Below are 15,200 nucleotides of genomic sequence, written 5' to 3' on the forward strand. Positions count from 1 at the left end.
TTTGAAGCAGCCAGTATATGGTAAGAAAACGGAACCGCTGAATCGTTTCGTTGCCAGCGGCGATTCCCCGCAATCTAATTGGCGAAAACCCGGGTGATCCTCCGTGAGAAAGCATACGGTTCTCTCTGGACTTTTTTTCTTCGGTGATTTCGTGTTCATTGACGATACTTGGACTAAGGACGCGCGGACAGAAGTTAGTCGCGAGGGAAAATATCGGACCGAAAAGTCTTATTTTTCTTCTCGACGCGACGTTTATCTTACGACAGGCGAACAAACGTTACGAATAAATACTTTGAAAGATGATAGAGTGTCGTTCAACAAAAGAATAATGCATACCTCGGTAGATTTTACCTTGCTGAAGTGAAATTTGTTTTTCTACTTAAAAACAACGGAGACCAGATTTGTTTTTAGCGTTGACGTGCGCGAAAGGGGCGTGTAAATGAAAGGATTGCAAAGGGAAATGCGTGGCACATATATGAATCCGTAAACAGTAAGTTTTCCACCGTGAAAAGTTTCGCGGATGTAGACAGAAAAGAAGATAATAACGATCTGAAGCGATTTATGCTGTAATAAATGCAGTTACAATGTAATTTTACGCTGCCACAATTTCGGTGAATAAATGGAAAAGTGAAGACTGGATCAAAAACGTACCTAACAAGGTTAAAAATGCAATTAACACGGAAACTTGCGAAGAAAATTGTATCCTCTGTCGACCACGTTCAAAATTGAAAATACTTTTTCACATAAACCGATTAAATAAGCATAGAGGTTACACTGTCCTCGTTCGCTTTTACTTTCATTAAGTCACGGAAACATAAACATTGTGAAAAAACGCGAGATTGGACACCATTGCTACAACGGTTGAATAAAATTCAGCGGATTCTACTTTTTTCCACGATTCAGCGCGGTAAGTAAAGCCATTCATAAAACTCCTCGCGTAAAAACATCCACAAACCGCTGGAAATATAAAACGGCGTGCCACTTGTATGGATTTCCGTCGTTTTCAATCCCTTAATCTTTTACGCGGTGTGTAGATAGAAAACGAAAGCTCCCCGTTCATTCGCCGGAATAATCGCGCGGAGTTCGCGAGCCACTCTGTTTTCCGGTAAACAAGTGTCAGGCGAGGAGTTTAGGTCTCTCGCGGAACTCCTCCGGTGTTCGCGCGGCTCTGTCTGGAAGGTCTTCAATTCGACGGATCGATTGTAAACACTATCGAACATTCAGGACACATCTGACGCAACAGTTCGAGGACTGTTGACAAACATTTCCTTTCTAGTGTCGTTGCCGGGACGCGCGAGTCATATACACGCGACACGCAGCATTCGGTGGAAAAGCTTACGTAAACGGTGCACGTGATACGCGACCGCTGAGCCCGCGTGTGCTTACTTTAAGGATCACCCTATAAAACGAGAACGTCACCGGCACGGTCTGACATATACTCAATGTTCGGTGCAACAGAATTTTAAGTGATCTAGGATTATCAGGAACTGCAACTAATTTTTATGGTATCCTAGCGAAATTTCATTCATTGAACAAATGCAATTGATTCGTTTAAGAATTTCACGGGGAAGCAGAGCTTCGATATCCCTTCGGGCGAGATTTCGATTACAAATATGTAATTTGACGTTTGTTTTAAAATAAAAAAATTCGAGCGTACTATTCGCTCAAATAAAATTCATTGAAGTTTCGAGGTATGCGAGTGTGAAGCCAACCAACGACAAAGAAAATTGAACAAATTGCTGTCGCGTCACGTCCTGCGTGGAAAGGTATCCATGAAAATTGTGTAACTCACAAATATTATCGGTTTTTTAAATAGACAAACACGAATTGAAAGAACATTGTTTGCGAGAATCAAAATGTGGATCTAACTCGTTGATATTATGAAAATGCACGGTAAATATGTTTAAATGCGTAAGGAAACAGATTTCTTAGTTCCTCTGTTGAAATGAAACGCGGTCCTCCATATTTCCTGGGATTTGGTAAATATTTTGGGTCTTGTAAGTGTAAACTTATTTTCTACTAACAATCTATCTACAAAAATGTTCAATTCGATTTATCCGGATCCCGCTTAACCCAAATCACGACGGAGTCCACGGAGACCGCAGAAACTAAAGTTTAAAATTACCAACGAAACCGCAGCTGCCCGTTTCCAGATATCGAATAGATAAATATCGCACGATCCGTGTTAATTCCGGACGTCTTAAACTTAGCCGTGGTATCCATAATTTCTGACGAGACGATCCGCGCGGAATTAGAAAGAACCGATGGTACTGGCTGCTTATAATTGGACACGTGCGACGCTCGGAGACCAAATTAAGAATACAATAGGATAACCTTCTTTTCAACTTAAAAAAAGAATCAAGTATTGTAACAATAGATACTGTTCGCTAAACAAAAGAAGAAAGTTGTAATAAGCATAAACAGAAAAATAGATATTTTCAAAGTCACAAACAATTTCTCTGTCCCAGTTAAAGCGGCTGATTTTCCCGGTTTGAAAGCTATCGCGTCGAATGGATCAGTGAACTGCATTGATTAACAATGTCATAATTACGGTAATCTACGTGCGTAAAATGAAAGGATACATGATCCATTGTGTCCATACAGCGGAGCTTCAGAAGCGAGAGAATCAGTCGTACCAGTCAAGATGAAAAATTGCTGGTAACCTTGAAAGTATCAATATTTCGATCAGCGTTCGTTAGAATTTTGTTCTCTTATTTAACGAGCACTGCTGGTGAAACTAAAGAATATTAAATCCTATCTTTAACACTAGAACTACTATTTAATACGATTGATACGTAATCCATATAAAACTTATAACAATATAACAATTCGAAGACTCAATGGTTCGAAGATATCAATAATTGCTAAAAAAATCGAAACCAGTCATTCTGACTGGTACGGTAGTTCTAGCGTTAGAAAAAATTCGGAAAACGTAGCATAGTTAGGGATTAAAATAGTAAAATATTTAGAATGCATCAAGTTTCCTTTAACACTAGAACTACCGAGCATTTAATTCGATTGATATGCAATTCCCATAAAAATTGTAACAATAGATAATTCTCATTACAGTACTCAAATGAAGCTATTTATTTTCAAAATCATTTCGAATATTCAATGCTTCGAAGGTATCAATCATCGCGAAACGAAACAATCGAAACCAGTCATTCTGACTGGTACGGTAGTTCCAGTGTTAACGAGCTGAACATCCGCACCTCGACGCGCCGCGATTCTTCATTATCTCCTCCGTAATTGGAGTAGGTCGTCGTATCGATGCCCCGAAAATTTCGAACGTGTAACGGGCGACGTCCCTCGCGGAAACGCGGACTGATTACACGTTTCATCAGAGCTGAACTGCCGGACGTAAATCGGACGACGTGATTCCTCCGCGGAACGGGAGTCGGAGACAATGAACGTCTAGAGCGGCCGGGCGAAAGGGAAAAAAAATTAATAAGTCGGTTTCAGGTGGAGGGATTGTGGATATCCATTCGGCTATCAGAACCGGTCCCTTTTCAACGGTAACATCGCTCTCTCCGCGGCACTTTTAGTCCACCTTTTTCCCGCCACCCTTCTCTCCCTCCCGCGCCGACGCTCCGTCCTCCCCCTTTCGCCGCTCTTTCGTACGGTCTTTTCCCCTCTTTACGTGTTCCTCTCGCTACAGCTACGGAATTTTTAAATGAGAATTTTAACGATCGACCTACATTTCTGCACCCTATTTACGGTGTATCACGGGCAATGTCAAACACCGCGGTAAATATACTACCGCCCGACCACGTCGAAAAATAAGAGGGACGCGATCGCGTACACCGCCGCGAATGTATCGGGCGGACGCATCGATACCCTCGAAAATGGGGATTGATAGGATCGCAAGTGGTTTCCCGGTGATCACCAATTTTCCACCGCGTTTTCGGAGTGATTTGTGCTATCCGGGGGTTAACCGATCGACGGTCGGATCTCATTTAAAAGTTTCAATTGTTTGGAAAAGTAGGGTGTACCGTAAGTTTATGTAATCGTTGATGGGATTCTTGTTGTTTGAACTTCCTTGAATCCGATGGAAAATTAGAGCAACGCTGAAGACACGCGAAGTTTGCGTTGAGTTTTTACGGGCTTCGGTTGAAATTTGAAATGTTGAGGCAGAGGTGAGTTTACGTGGAAAAATCGATTCGAAGAGAAACACGAGTTTTTCTTATGAATTTATTTGTTTTGAATGCGAAGATTTTCGAGGATCAAACGTATTTCGGGATGACTTGGTTCCTGTGTCTGATTTATCATTGACTATTTCCATTAGTATTAGTATTTCTGGATATAGCTAACAATATGCTGTTGTTTATTTAATGAATTGGGATAATGCAAGATCATAGATAAGAGATAGTCGTATAAAAGAAGAATAAAGAAGATAATACTATCGTGGATGTTTGTTGCGAGTACAGTTAGCTGAGAATGGTCGGACATGTTGGTCATATGCGAAAGTCATGTGCTTGAGAAATTTTGAATTTTGTTTTGTTTCTAAATGAAAGTTCAGTTGGAAATATGTTTCTAGGACTTGTTGTTTCCCTCATTCTATATAAATCTTTTCTTACAATTCTGGTGACAAATATTAAGGTTACTTTTATATTCAATTAATATACCACGGTGTCGTTTTATTTGCTGTCTTTCCCTGAACTGTAATTACTGGAATTCTTATACAAATTTAAATCCTGAACTAATTCACAAAGACGCATGGTACCTGTCGCTTAGTAATTACAACGTATTACCAAATATTTATCAATTACAGCGTTTGGGCGATACGATCAATCACCTTTGTGTATGATTTTGTGCTTAAAAGTTGTTATCATTCTGTATAAATTATACCCATATTTATTCTCCGCAGTGTATAGTCTTAGACGATCAACTGTATGGTTGTTTTACGCATACAAAAGTGTCTTCCCGATTTAGAAATGGCATACCTAGGCATGTTTACAAAGTTCCCATCATGGAGAACTGTGTAACTTCGGTATCAAAGATAATTCATTTTTATTCATAATACCATGCCGCTGTTAAGCACCCATTATTGCGAATGATTTCTCTAGAAGTTGATAAAAATTAATCGAACAAATTGCTCAAAGACTCACCCTCATATGCGGCTGGACCAGAAGCTCGTGAAGCTCCCTGAGATCGGCTCTATCGATGTTTCGTATTGCTGAGTGCTCTATTTCTCGTAAAAGTTCCTCGACTTCCCGTGCACGTTGCACCGCGTCTGCCTGCGGCGCTCGACATGGTGTTGGAACTCGAGTCGAGATCATATCGTAAAGCTGAAAAAAGAGTTATGAATTATTCCATCCCATTAACAAATAGTACACATTATATCTTGTGTTTCAATTTATGAATTTTCTTATTTAACTCAGTATCCGACGAAGCACAGTTTCCATAAGAATAAATACAATCTAGAAAAATGCTATTAAACACAACTAAACAGCGTTGACATCTACGTATTCCCAGATCGTCATTACATTCAGTGTAAAAAAGTGTAAAAGAAGCAAGTGTAACAAGTATAAAATATAACATTTTATTATCGTATACAGTAATTTCCCTATTTCACCCTCCAAAGATGAAGCTGTGAGAGAAATGTGCGCGCCAAGAAATTCTGTACGTCCGATGAGACAGGAACCAACAGATTTCCGGTAAAACCAACTTTCGAAGAACCATCGCTGTTCTGTTTTACTAACCGCTCGCGGATGCGATGGGGGCGACGAAAATCACGGTAGCGCGCCCCTCGAAATAATCGTATTCGCGGGGTGAAACGCGATAGTTCATTGCGGGACCTTCAGATGTCCTATCGTGTCAGGTTGAGCAACTCGCGGGGTTGAATGTCGCGCGACGGCATTGTTCGCGGCGAAAGGGGGGGGGAATCGAGAGCGATCCAGGACTACTCACCAAGATACCCGCGATCTCGAGGAGGTCGCCGGCCAATTCGGCCTCGCCGAAAAAAATCAGCTGGCAGAGCCGCATTTTGCTCTGGCATCTACTCGTCATTATTCGTGGCACGTGGCTTCACGCGAGCCCACGTGACCGTTCAGGCGGCACAAAGGAGACGCACAGACACATCTATACGGTCGACACTGGGTCCTAGCGACGCCGCGATCCAGTGCGGCATTTTGTTTACCACAATAGCACGTCGGCCATCTTGACGGGCGAGAGCTGAGCGCTTGCGCCCTTTTCCCCGTCGGGATCGGAGCCCGTGCCTCTTCCCTCAGGATAAAAACATAATGATTCCCGGAATGGGGCGAGGCGAGAGCACGCCGGGACCAACTCGAGGGGTGAGAGAAACCAACGGTGGCGCCGCGCTGCGAGAGGACGGTTCACCACTTTTGGAAAACTCGTCGAGAAATGGAAATCGCATAGGAGCGATGAAAAAATATTCGGGAATATTCGTTGCGATGAACGTGAAACTCGAAACTGGAGTTCCGGCAGTTAGCGTCGAATGTTAATTCAGGGGGTGATCCACGAGACTGCGACGTCGGTACGTTATCGACGCAAGGCACGAGCGAGTGAAGTTAACATCTGCGGAGGAGGTATGATACTGTAGCTGCGATTATTGTAATAATGTTAATTTTTTGGAAATATCTCGGCGTGAGATGTTGGGAGAGATGCTAAACTGGGAAATACGTGAAAATGAAGAATATGGTTCCTACGATTGAAGCGAATGAATTGAATACTGCACTTCGTACGCTGAGCAAACGAATAATATATAGTCGAATAGTTGAATAAAAGAAATTACTGTGGAGAATAAAACAATGCCACTTTTATGCACGCGCGTACCTGTAAAGACGCTCGAAGGCGATGGTCGTGGATCGCGTCGAGAATGTCGTAGCGTGTCAGTCTTCCACCCTCTTGAAGTAGCTCAATATCGTCTAGAGAGTCTAAAATATCAGCTACAGGACCTAAAACATAATTTCACTCGTGTAACATGATTACGCAATATGAATTCCAAAAAACGCATTTAAAATTAACTATAGTTTCATCGATGAATAATCTTTCACGCTTGACAATACGTTACCGACAAGACGGTTTACTCAATGTTTGAAAAACGACACGGACATCCGGTGTTTTAATGAAGTAAGTATTGTAAATAGTGAACAGGAAGAAGGACTTACAGACAGTGGATTTCAAACTATCTGAAAAAATCAATACATTCGTAGCACTTTCGAAAGGTTAAAGCGTTACGTAAAGTTTCTTTAAGATCATTTAAAATTAGTTCATCCGAACCCACGTAACTACGTGCGAGCGTTTACTGGCTGTTCAGTCCTTTTCCCTGAATGCGCGCGGACACGAATAGTAATATACCCGAACGGTAATATTTCACTGAGACGTTCGTACCTGAAGTCGTGTATTTATCATCCCCTACATCGAAAAAACTATCGCCATTAACTTCCGAGTAGCCGGTGTGCCATCTCGACGACGTTACCACCCCCTTTACAGCCTCCTTCAACTTTCGCCTCGCATTGAATTTCTTAAGCTCTTCTATAGTTTCGGCTAAATGTATTCGGGCCACGCCCTTGTCACGATCCTGCAAGTGCAACAGAGTTCATTTACCAAGCGTGCAACTTCTGCGTTCGATGATACGAACCACGTAACAGAATGTTTCAACGTGATCACGTGACGAGCTTACTAAACGATCTTTCGCCGAACCGAGGCTATTCTACGAAATCCGTCTACAACGACAGAACGATTACATTCATCTGAGAATAGAAAATTTCCAGCGCCAGCGAACCTGAACGCGATAGTTTCCCTTTCATGAACCGACGGTAAAAGTTGAACGATGAAAATCGAATTCCACTGGAGAGTGATCTCGCTTCTTTCCTCGAAGAAAGAATGTACCTATTCCGACGTGATATTTCATAAAAGAGAATACTCGTATCCATACGCGTTCGCGAACCGCAAGGACAGCATTGTTCCTTCCATTAGAGATCCGATTTGATTTCCCCATAGAATTTACGGCTGCGCGGGCATTGATCATTCATCGCGGGAATTACCGGGCACGAAAAGATTTTATCGGTCGTGAGGGCGGCATTTCCCGTCAGACACAAGCAATAAAGAATTCATGCGCGGCGAGCCGATGCGACAGACAACTTCTTTTTAACGTCCACGGGAATGACCATTATGCAGGCGTTCATGGAGCCTGTTGGGGTTCAGCGGGCGTGCACGGTCGCGTTCAAAAAACTGTAACTGGCACAGGGAAAAATATACACCGGTACAGTTATTTTCATTAACCGATGGAACTTTGCCCCTGCTATAGCGATCGATAGCCCAGTTGCACGTGTATATTGCATCGATATATGGGGTGATTCCAAGCTTCACTACCTTAGGTCACTGGCTAACCGCGGCTGCCGCATAGGTGTATTCTCACTTTATCGCACCATACGGCCGGCACATGCGCACGCACATTCGCCGGATATAATAACAGAAAATGAGGCCGTTTATCGAAAGGCTGATACGATATAAAAAGAAAGCAGATACGCTTGTAGCATCCGCAAAGTGGAAATTGTTAACGTGAACGCCTGTACGTGCAGCGCCGATGCCAGCGTACCAGTTGCACGTTGAATAATCGTCGTCCCTCTAAACCGGCCCAGCCCGCGTTCTAATCGCGCCGAACCACCGAATCGAAACGTCCAGAGAAACGGCGGGCGACCGAACTTCCAGCGAGAGATCGCCGACGGCTATTTTATTTTTCTCGGATTCGGAGGTTCGCTCGCGGCTCGGTTCTCGCCGAAAATTTTCAATTAAATCCGCCGGAAGACGGAGTCACGTTACGAAGGACAACCATGGGCTTAGCGGCGCGATTAAACGAGAAATTGGACCGTGTATCTCGTTTCGAACCGGGATAGGAGTAACGTTTTCGTGAAATGAGCGCGTGACACGTAAATATAGGGCAAACTAGATTTATCCTCAGTCACGTCCGACGTTTCGTAGAATGTGACTTACTCTGAGCCATTTGTGGTTGAGGACTTCCTGAATGGTAATCCTGTGATTTACGTCTGTCGTGAGCATTCTTTGGATGAGGTCCTTTGCGGGCTCGCTAATGGAGTCCCAGAGCGGCGAATTCATCTGGAAATTTCAGGAATTGTTCGTTAACCGTCCGGAAGAAAAATACAATTAACAAACCTGGCAAGATTACATCTCGCAAACGTCCTGTCTAATTGAAACTGAATCTATTTACATTCCAATAACAAAATCTACAATTTTAACAAAAATCAACGTACTTTCGTCTGCGATATTCAAAGCCGTTTAAAAAATATATCTACTTCTTGTCGACACAAAAATGTACAGAAACACGTCGATCCTGAAATGACGTTTACAATGATCAAAGACCGTTTCAAGATTTGTTCACAATCCGTTTGCTAATTCTTTTAATAATGATTAATACATACATTATCTCTACATTTCTATTCAATTTTTCTGTCATAAATATCAATTTATTTATCTTATTACTAGCAAACGTGCTCGTGCTTCTTTCAACAGCTGCACGAACGATCGGAACAATGAAAACGCCCTGTGCAACGTGAAACGAACGAAACGGCAGTAAGACACGATTGTTTTCCCACCTGTACTCGTCCTGCACAGATCGCCTCGCGCAGTCTGTCCTGCGATCCGACGAACGGCAGCGTGCCGGTCAGTAACACGTGAAGCAGCACGCCGGCTGACCAGACGTCACCGGGCTTCCCGTATTGTTTTCGCTGGATCACTTCCGGCGCCATGAAGTGCGGGCACCCGACACGACCTGGACGACCAAGAACATCATCAAGCCGCGGCAAGGAAAGCGATCGTTGCTCGAGGATGGGGGAAGACGGACTTGAAGCGAGGCGTCAGTGATTGCTTCGTGAGTTCGCAGTCGATCGTTTACGTTCGCGAAGAAAGTTCGTGACCGGCCGGTAGAGAGGAGAGAGAGTTTGTCAGTTGCCACGAGTTTAGGGGCGAGAGAAGCTCGGGGACCGAGAAACTCCTCGCCGTCCGTTGCGGTATATCGGTGACCGGAAACGCGAAAATCACGTCCCGGCGTGGCACTCTCCGTTTCGTCTATCGATCGAAAGCATACTTTGTTTTTTTTTCGGAAATGAAAGAAAAAGGAATTCTTCGCGTCCACGAAGAAATCCGTGAACAGCGGATCGACTGGATCGAGCTTTGAGCGCGTGTATGTGTGTGTGTGTTTGTTTGTTTGTTTGCCAACAATCGGATGTAATGGAATGTAAATGCGAGACGGATGATCAACATTCAAGTGTTAAAGAGAACGCATCAGCTCATCTAGGACATTCTTACGAGCATATGATATATGCATGTTTGTATGTATGGATGTATGTATGTGTAGATGTGTACGTGTTTCGTGAATTATTGCGCACTAATCGAATATGGAGAAAACATAGAAACGTGTAAAACGGCTGATTAGAGTTCACAGGGAACGTGTCACGAAGCTGCACAAGAATTTACGGAAGTACACGCAGATAAACACTTATCAAAAGGGGAGCAAGAGGGGCTGGGGCAGATGCGTTTGTCAAGGCTAAAAGCGGAAAACGGCGTGACGCGCGAAACGTTTTCGCAGCCGGCGCGACGTGACAATCGTCGTTGCGTCGCGCACCTGGATTCCACACGGAAAAATAATTCGCATACGTAGAATGGAATTTCTTAATTCGAGGAGCAACCTTTCCGTGGAAAATAAAATTGGAAGTTTCCACGGTACGCGTGCACTTGACTGACCCGAATGAGTAACGGCGGACAATGCCTGGAAAATTGCTATATATGCAAAAACGGAGTCGAATGAACGGAGTGAGATTTTTTCAAGAAAATCCACATTGAAAATCCGTCGAGCGCACCTGTAATTGGCTAACTGCCACTAGGAGCTTTCGCAGGATCAATTTTATTCTTTTAATAGTAGATTTCGAATAAGGTTTTATTTTATAATTTTCATTTGTTTTTTGTTTTTGTTTTGAAGATTCAAGGTAATTATAGATTGGACTGTGTACAGTCACGAGACAGTCAAATGCAAGTGTGACCTCCAAATCTCCCTGTTTAACACTAAAACTACCAGAGGGGTCAAATGAGCCATGCCTGATGTCTTTTTGCAATTATTAGAAAGGTAACAAATGTTTCTCTGAGAAATTGGTAAAGAGATTCATCTAGCACTACGCAAATTGAATTGTAAATCAATTAAAGTCTGAACAGATGCACTCTTGGAGTTTCTATAGCGAAATTTTCAAAGTCAGTTGAAGTACTCGGTAGTTTTAGTGTTAATTCTCTGATAAATAAAGTGGCAACTGAAAATATGTTATGTTATGTTTCTGATTTATTTTTTCGTGTAGGAAAACCTGCCGGTTGGATCACCGGTTACAACACACTGTGTGGTGTTACGAATGAGTAGAATGTACGGAGTGACAGAATGATGCTCCGTGATCATTCCTGAGTTCTAAGGATTTAGAGAAAAACTGATTAAACGAAATAAATCACATATTAAATTTTCATCAGCGATAACCATTTATCTCTTTGCGCAATTCAGATTGTCGATATTATTAAGTGGCATTTTGATAATATTGTGATATAAATAATTTCGAATCTTGAAAGATTACACGGTATTAGATTGAATAATTTGTATAATCAATTTTATCTTGGGCGTAAAAATAATAATTCCAAGTACAACTTCTGATTAAGTACTCTGTATGAAATGGGTATAAATTGTTTGGAGAAACATGGGTACAAATAATTATGCAAATGTGTTTTACATTAGGAAGTCTTTATACATGATAACCAGGATTAATTCCCAATTAAAATGAGTGATTTGTTAAAAGTTTTAACGCCCCGTTTAACGTCGATATGTAAAAAAACTGAAAATCGATATAATTAATATACGCATTCAGTACGAAATGTATAGGGTGAAACACAAGTACAAAATGTTAAACACACGTTGAACCGCTTGCGAATCATTCACAGTGTGAGAACAATTTTTGCAATATTGTGCAACAAAGTAAAAACCAAGACTCGGTAATTGAATTCTTGAAAATAAGGGTCCGAATGTAACGGTGGAGAGTTGTTTTAATCGTTGAGAAATGAAATCGCAGTGCAATGTGTAACAGAAGTATATACATGCACATACATGGTAGCACATATTGCAAAACCGTGTTAATCAGTGAATCGTGTAACCATTTGTGCAGTTAAATATTTTTAATTACATTTTTCAGCTCTTCATTAACTTCAGATTGCAGACGTTAACACTGAATATATTTTTCCAACTTTTTAAGGAACGCTACGTTCAACGAATAAATTTCATTTAATAAAGAAGGTACTAAAACATGAAAATGAGTTTCGTTTCAGTAATTACATTCCGTTCGATTTTACATTGTGAATATAAAACGAGTTTCATTCACAAGCAATTCATAATTCTGCAATTTCTTAGTAATTCCCAATTAATGAAACTAAAATGGCGTTTCCAATACGTGTCTGTTTATATTCAAACTTTGTCTCGTACTTCGAAATAATTACAAAAATATGGAATTAAATACACTTCCGAATAATGAAATACGAAAAACTGCTTAAAATTATTTCATTTGTATGTGATACATATCACGTATCTCGCATCCCCAAAGAAGACTGACATTTCCCAAGGAATATCAACCAGCTGTGTGTGTCTGTATGGTTATGCATCATAGATAGTTTATGTATATCGACATTCTGTGTGTACGGAACATTTTCGAATTTCTGTTGCTTACATGAATAGTGTTTCGCACAATAAACCGTCACGAACAATAAACGGCGGACAAATACAAAAAGATACACAGAGATACACAGAGACATACAGAGACAGGCTAGTCTACCGCTACGAACAATGACGACACAAACAAGCCCAACAATCGGGCAATTTTCAAAACGTAGACATAGAGCAAACAAGGAAAAAATTGAAGGGTTTGTTACGTACAAAACGTTTCAATGAGAAATACTTCTCCGCGACGTTTGTATGTACACGAATTATATACTGTGCCGCTTTAAAAAAGTGACAGTAATATATCCATCCCTAGAGCACATCTCCAAACGGAATAGAAAGTAGACGTAATAAAGTTAAAATAAATTTAATCAAAAATCCGAAAGAAATGTGATTAAAATTTATCATCGATAAGCATACCTTACCAAGAAAAGTTCCAACGGAAGGCACACGAAAGATACAACGGAAAATTACGATCAAGTTGAATCGTGTTACCTGTTCCAAGGTCATGCTTCAGGGAAAGATCACAAAAATTCTTATTTTTATGGATTAACCCTTTGCACTCCACAAGTTTCTCATTAGAACTACTCAACATTTTCTAAAAAGGTACCAACGACATTCTTTCAAGCTGACTTGACGGAGAAATCACGTAAATTGAACGAAACTGATTTCTTTCAATACGCCACATATGGATACGTTGCACAAAAATTAATATTGAATATCAAACTTTATAATTCCGCTGTGATAGTAACTGACGACTGAGAGGCGCCTACGGAGTGCAAAGGGTTAAATAACGATTATAGAAAAATTTCTGAAACATTTGAAAGAATAATCATGTTTCTGAAATAAACAACACTAAGAGGAATAAAAGGGTGTATTTCTCACATTGTTTAACGTGCCTTCGAAGGAAACGACGGAATACGAGAAAATGTCTTTCTAAATATTTGCCGACACGTACACAAATGAATGAAAACCGCACGGCAATTTTCACCGTGACAACTGATCGCCGGCAGACCTGAAGGGGTCAACGTAATAATATAAATTGTCCGGATTCTCTGACCTGTAACAGGTATCGCGAGCAACGCCGCGCGACAGAGAAAAAAAGGAGAGACAATAGATCGTAATGAACCCTTCAATCGTTGGATCCCTACAGACGATGAAGCAGGACGTTGTCTCATTCGCACGCTACAAAACGAAACACGTCGATGAAGGGGTTGGAACGGGAACAGGGTGGGAGGGTGGGTTGATTCGAACGGCAAACCAAGGGAACGGAACAAATTAAAAAACGAAAAGAAAGACGGGCCTCTCTGTTTCATTCTTCAACGACCAATTCGACGACACAACGTGTACGTGTCAACTACGCGGACCTGCACAACGATTTTACAGGAACAAACTACCGCACGTTAGGTCTAGTGGACATTAGTCTACACAGACACCGCGTGTCCTGAAGCTGACATGAGCAAACGACACGGGGGTAGAACACGACGTGTTCCGCGTGTCATCGCGATCGCCGATCGATTTTTCCGCCGCGATTGCAAAAGCGACCGGATATAAACGTATCGATAAGATGTCGGCGATCTGCTCTCTTCATCGAGATTGTCGAATCAATTTTTTCCTCTCCGTTCGTTCTTTTTTTTTCGAGATATCCAGGACAGTCGCGGCAGCTTTCTCGCGAGAGCGGATATGAAACCGGTGCCCGAACGGTTCGACGGACAAATTTCGAAGGAGGCCGGTTCCTCTCGTCTCTACCCCCGGTGTGTTTCGTTGCTATGCGAGTGTGGCAGGCATACGAGTACCGATATTGTCTTCCGTGTCGCTCACTAGCGAATCCTCGGCGTCGGTGAGGTCCTCGAAAGGGAAATTGCATCCCGCGGACGTCAGCCCTATCGAAAGAACACAGACAAATAGGAGAAGGAGCGTTACCGGCGCACTAGTATCTGGGAGGGGGTGTGTAGCCTCTGCCGTCTCATCAACGATAAGAGCCTTATCGCCGTCGCCGTTATTCGTAGAGAAAGACAGTCCTGTGTTTGTGTCGTTTTTAACAGCGGCCGCAGTACCCGCGGGTACCGAATCGCCGCGCGATTCGGGGCCGCGCCTTTATCGAACAATCGACCAGCGAGGGAACGCGTCGAAATGGCATTCGCGGAATTTAACGCTTCTCCGGAAACAAGTTCTTACAAAACTATTTGACGCGTATATGCTTTTTTTTCTTGTTGACTGTCAATCGTATCGACCTGTTCGAAAGGGTTTGTAAAGTTGGAAGTGAGAAAGATATTTTGTTAAACATCTTGTAAGCTATTCGAAGAATGCGCTTGGAAAAGGTCTGCATTGTTGAAGGGATTTATATAAGCATTCTAGAAGTTATTCCATTTACATGAGAAATATCCTCGATTTGATAGACGAGCATAATTTTCAATGAGAAAATTTTATGATATCACCAAAGGAGTATCATTATTCGTGTTCAGTAGTTTTTTGAAATACG

General features: G+C 42.0%; 1 protein-coding gene across 8 annotated transcripts in view; it reads right to left on the reverse strand.

The window, feature by feature from the left end:
• Positions 1-15,200, reverse strand: part of CASK (peripheral plasma membrane protein CASK) — a 296,314-nt gene that overhangs the window by 253,209 nt on the left and 27,905 nt on the right. For all 8 annotated transcript variants that reach the window (XM_031981919.2, XM_031981917.2, XM_031981916.2 and 5 more), the window contains 5 exons: positions 9,579-9,754; positions 8,959-9,081; positions 7,354-7,543; positions 6,796-6,917; positions 5,109-5,288 (listed from right to left, as the gene is read on the reverse strand). In XM_031981919.2, the coding sequence (XP_031837779.1) occupies positions 5,109-5,288; positions 6,796-6,917; positions 7,354-7,543; positions 8,959-9,081; positions 9,579-9,754 (791 nt within the window). The remainder of the gene's footprint in view (positions 1-5,108; positions 5,289-6,795; positions 6,918-7,353; positions 7,544-8,958; positions 9,082-9,578; positions 9,755-15,200) is intronic.

The sequence above is a fragment of the Nomia melanderi genome, chromosome 3 (assembly GCF_051020985.1).
Source record: "Nomia melanderi isolate GNS246 chromosome 3, iyNomMela1, whole genome shotgun sequence".
Taxonomy (NCBI): Eukaryota; Metazoa; Arthropoda; class Insecta; order Hymenoptera; family Halictidae; genus Nomia; species Nomia melanderi.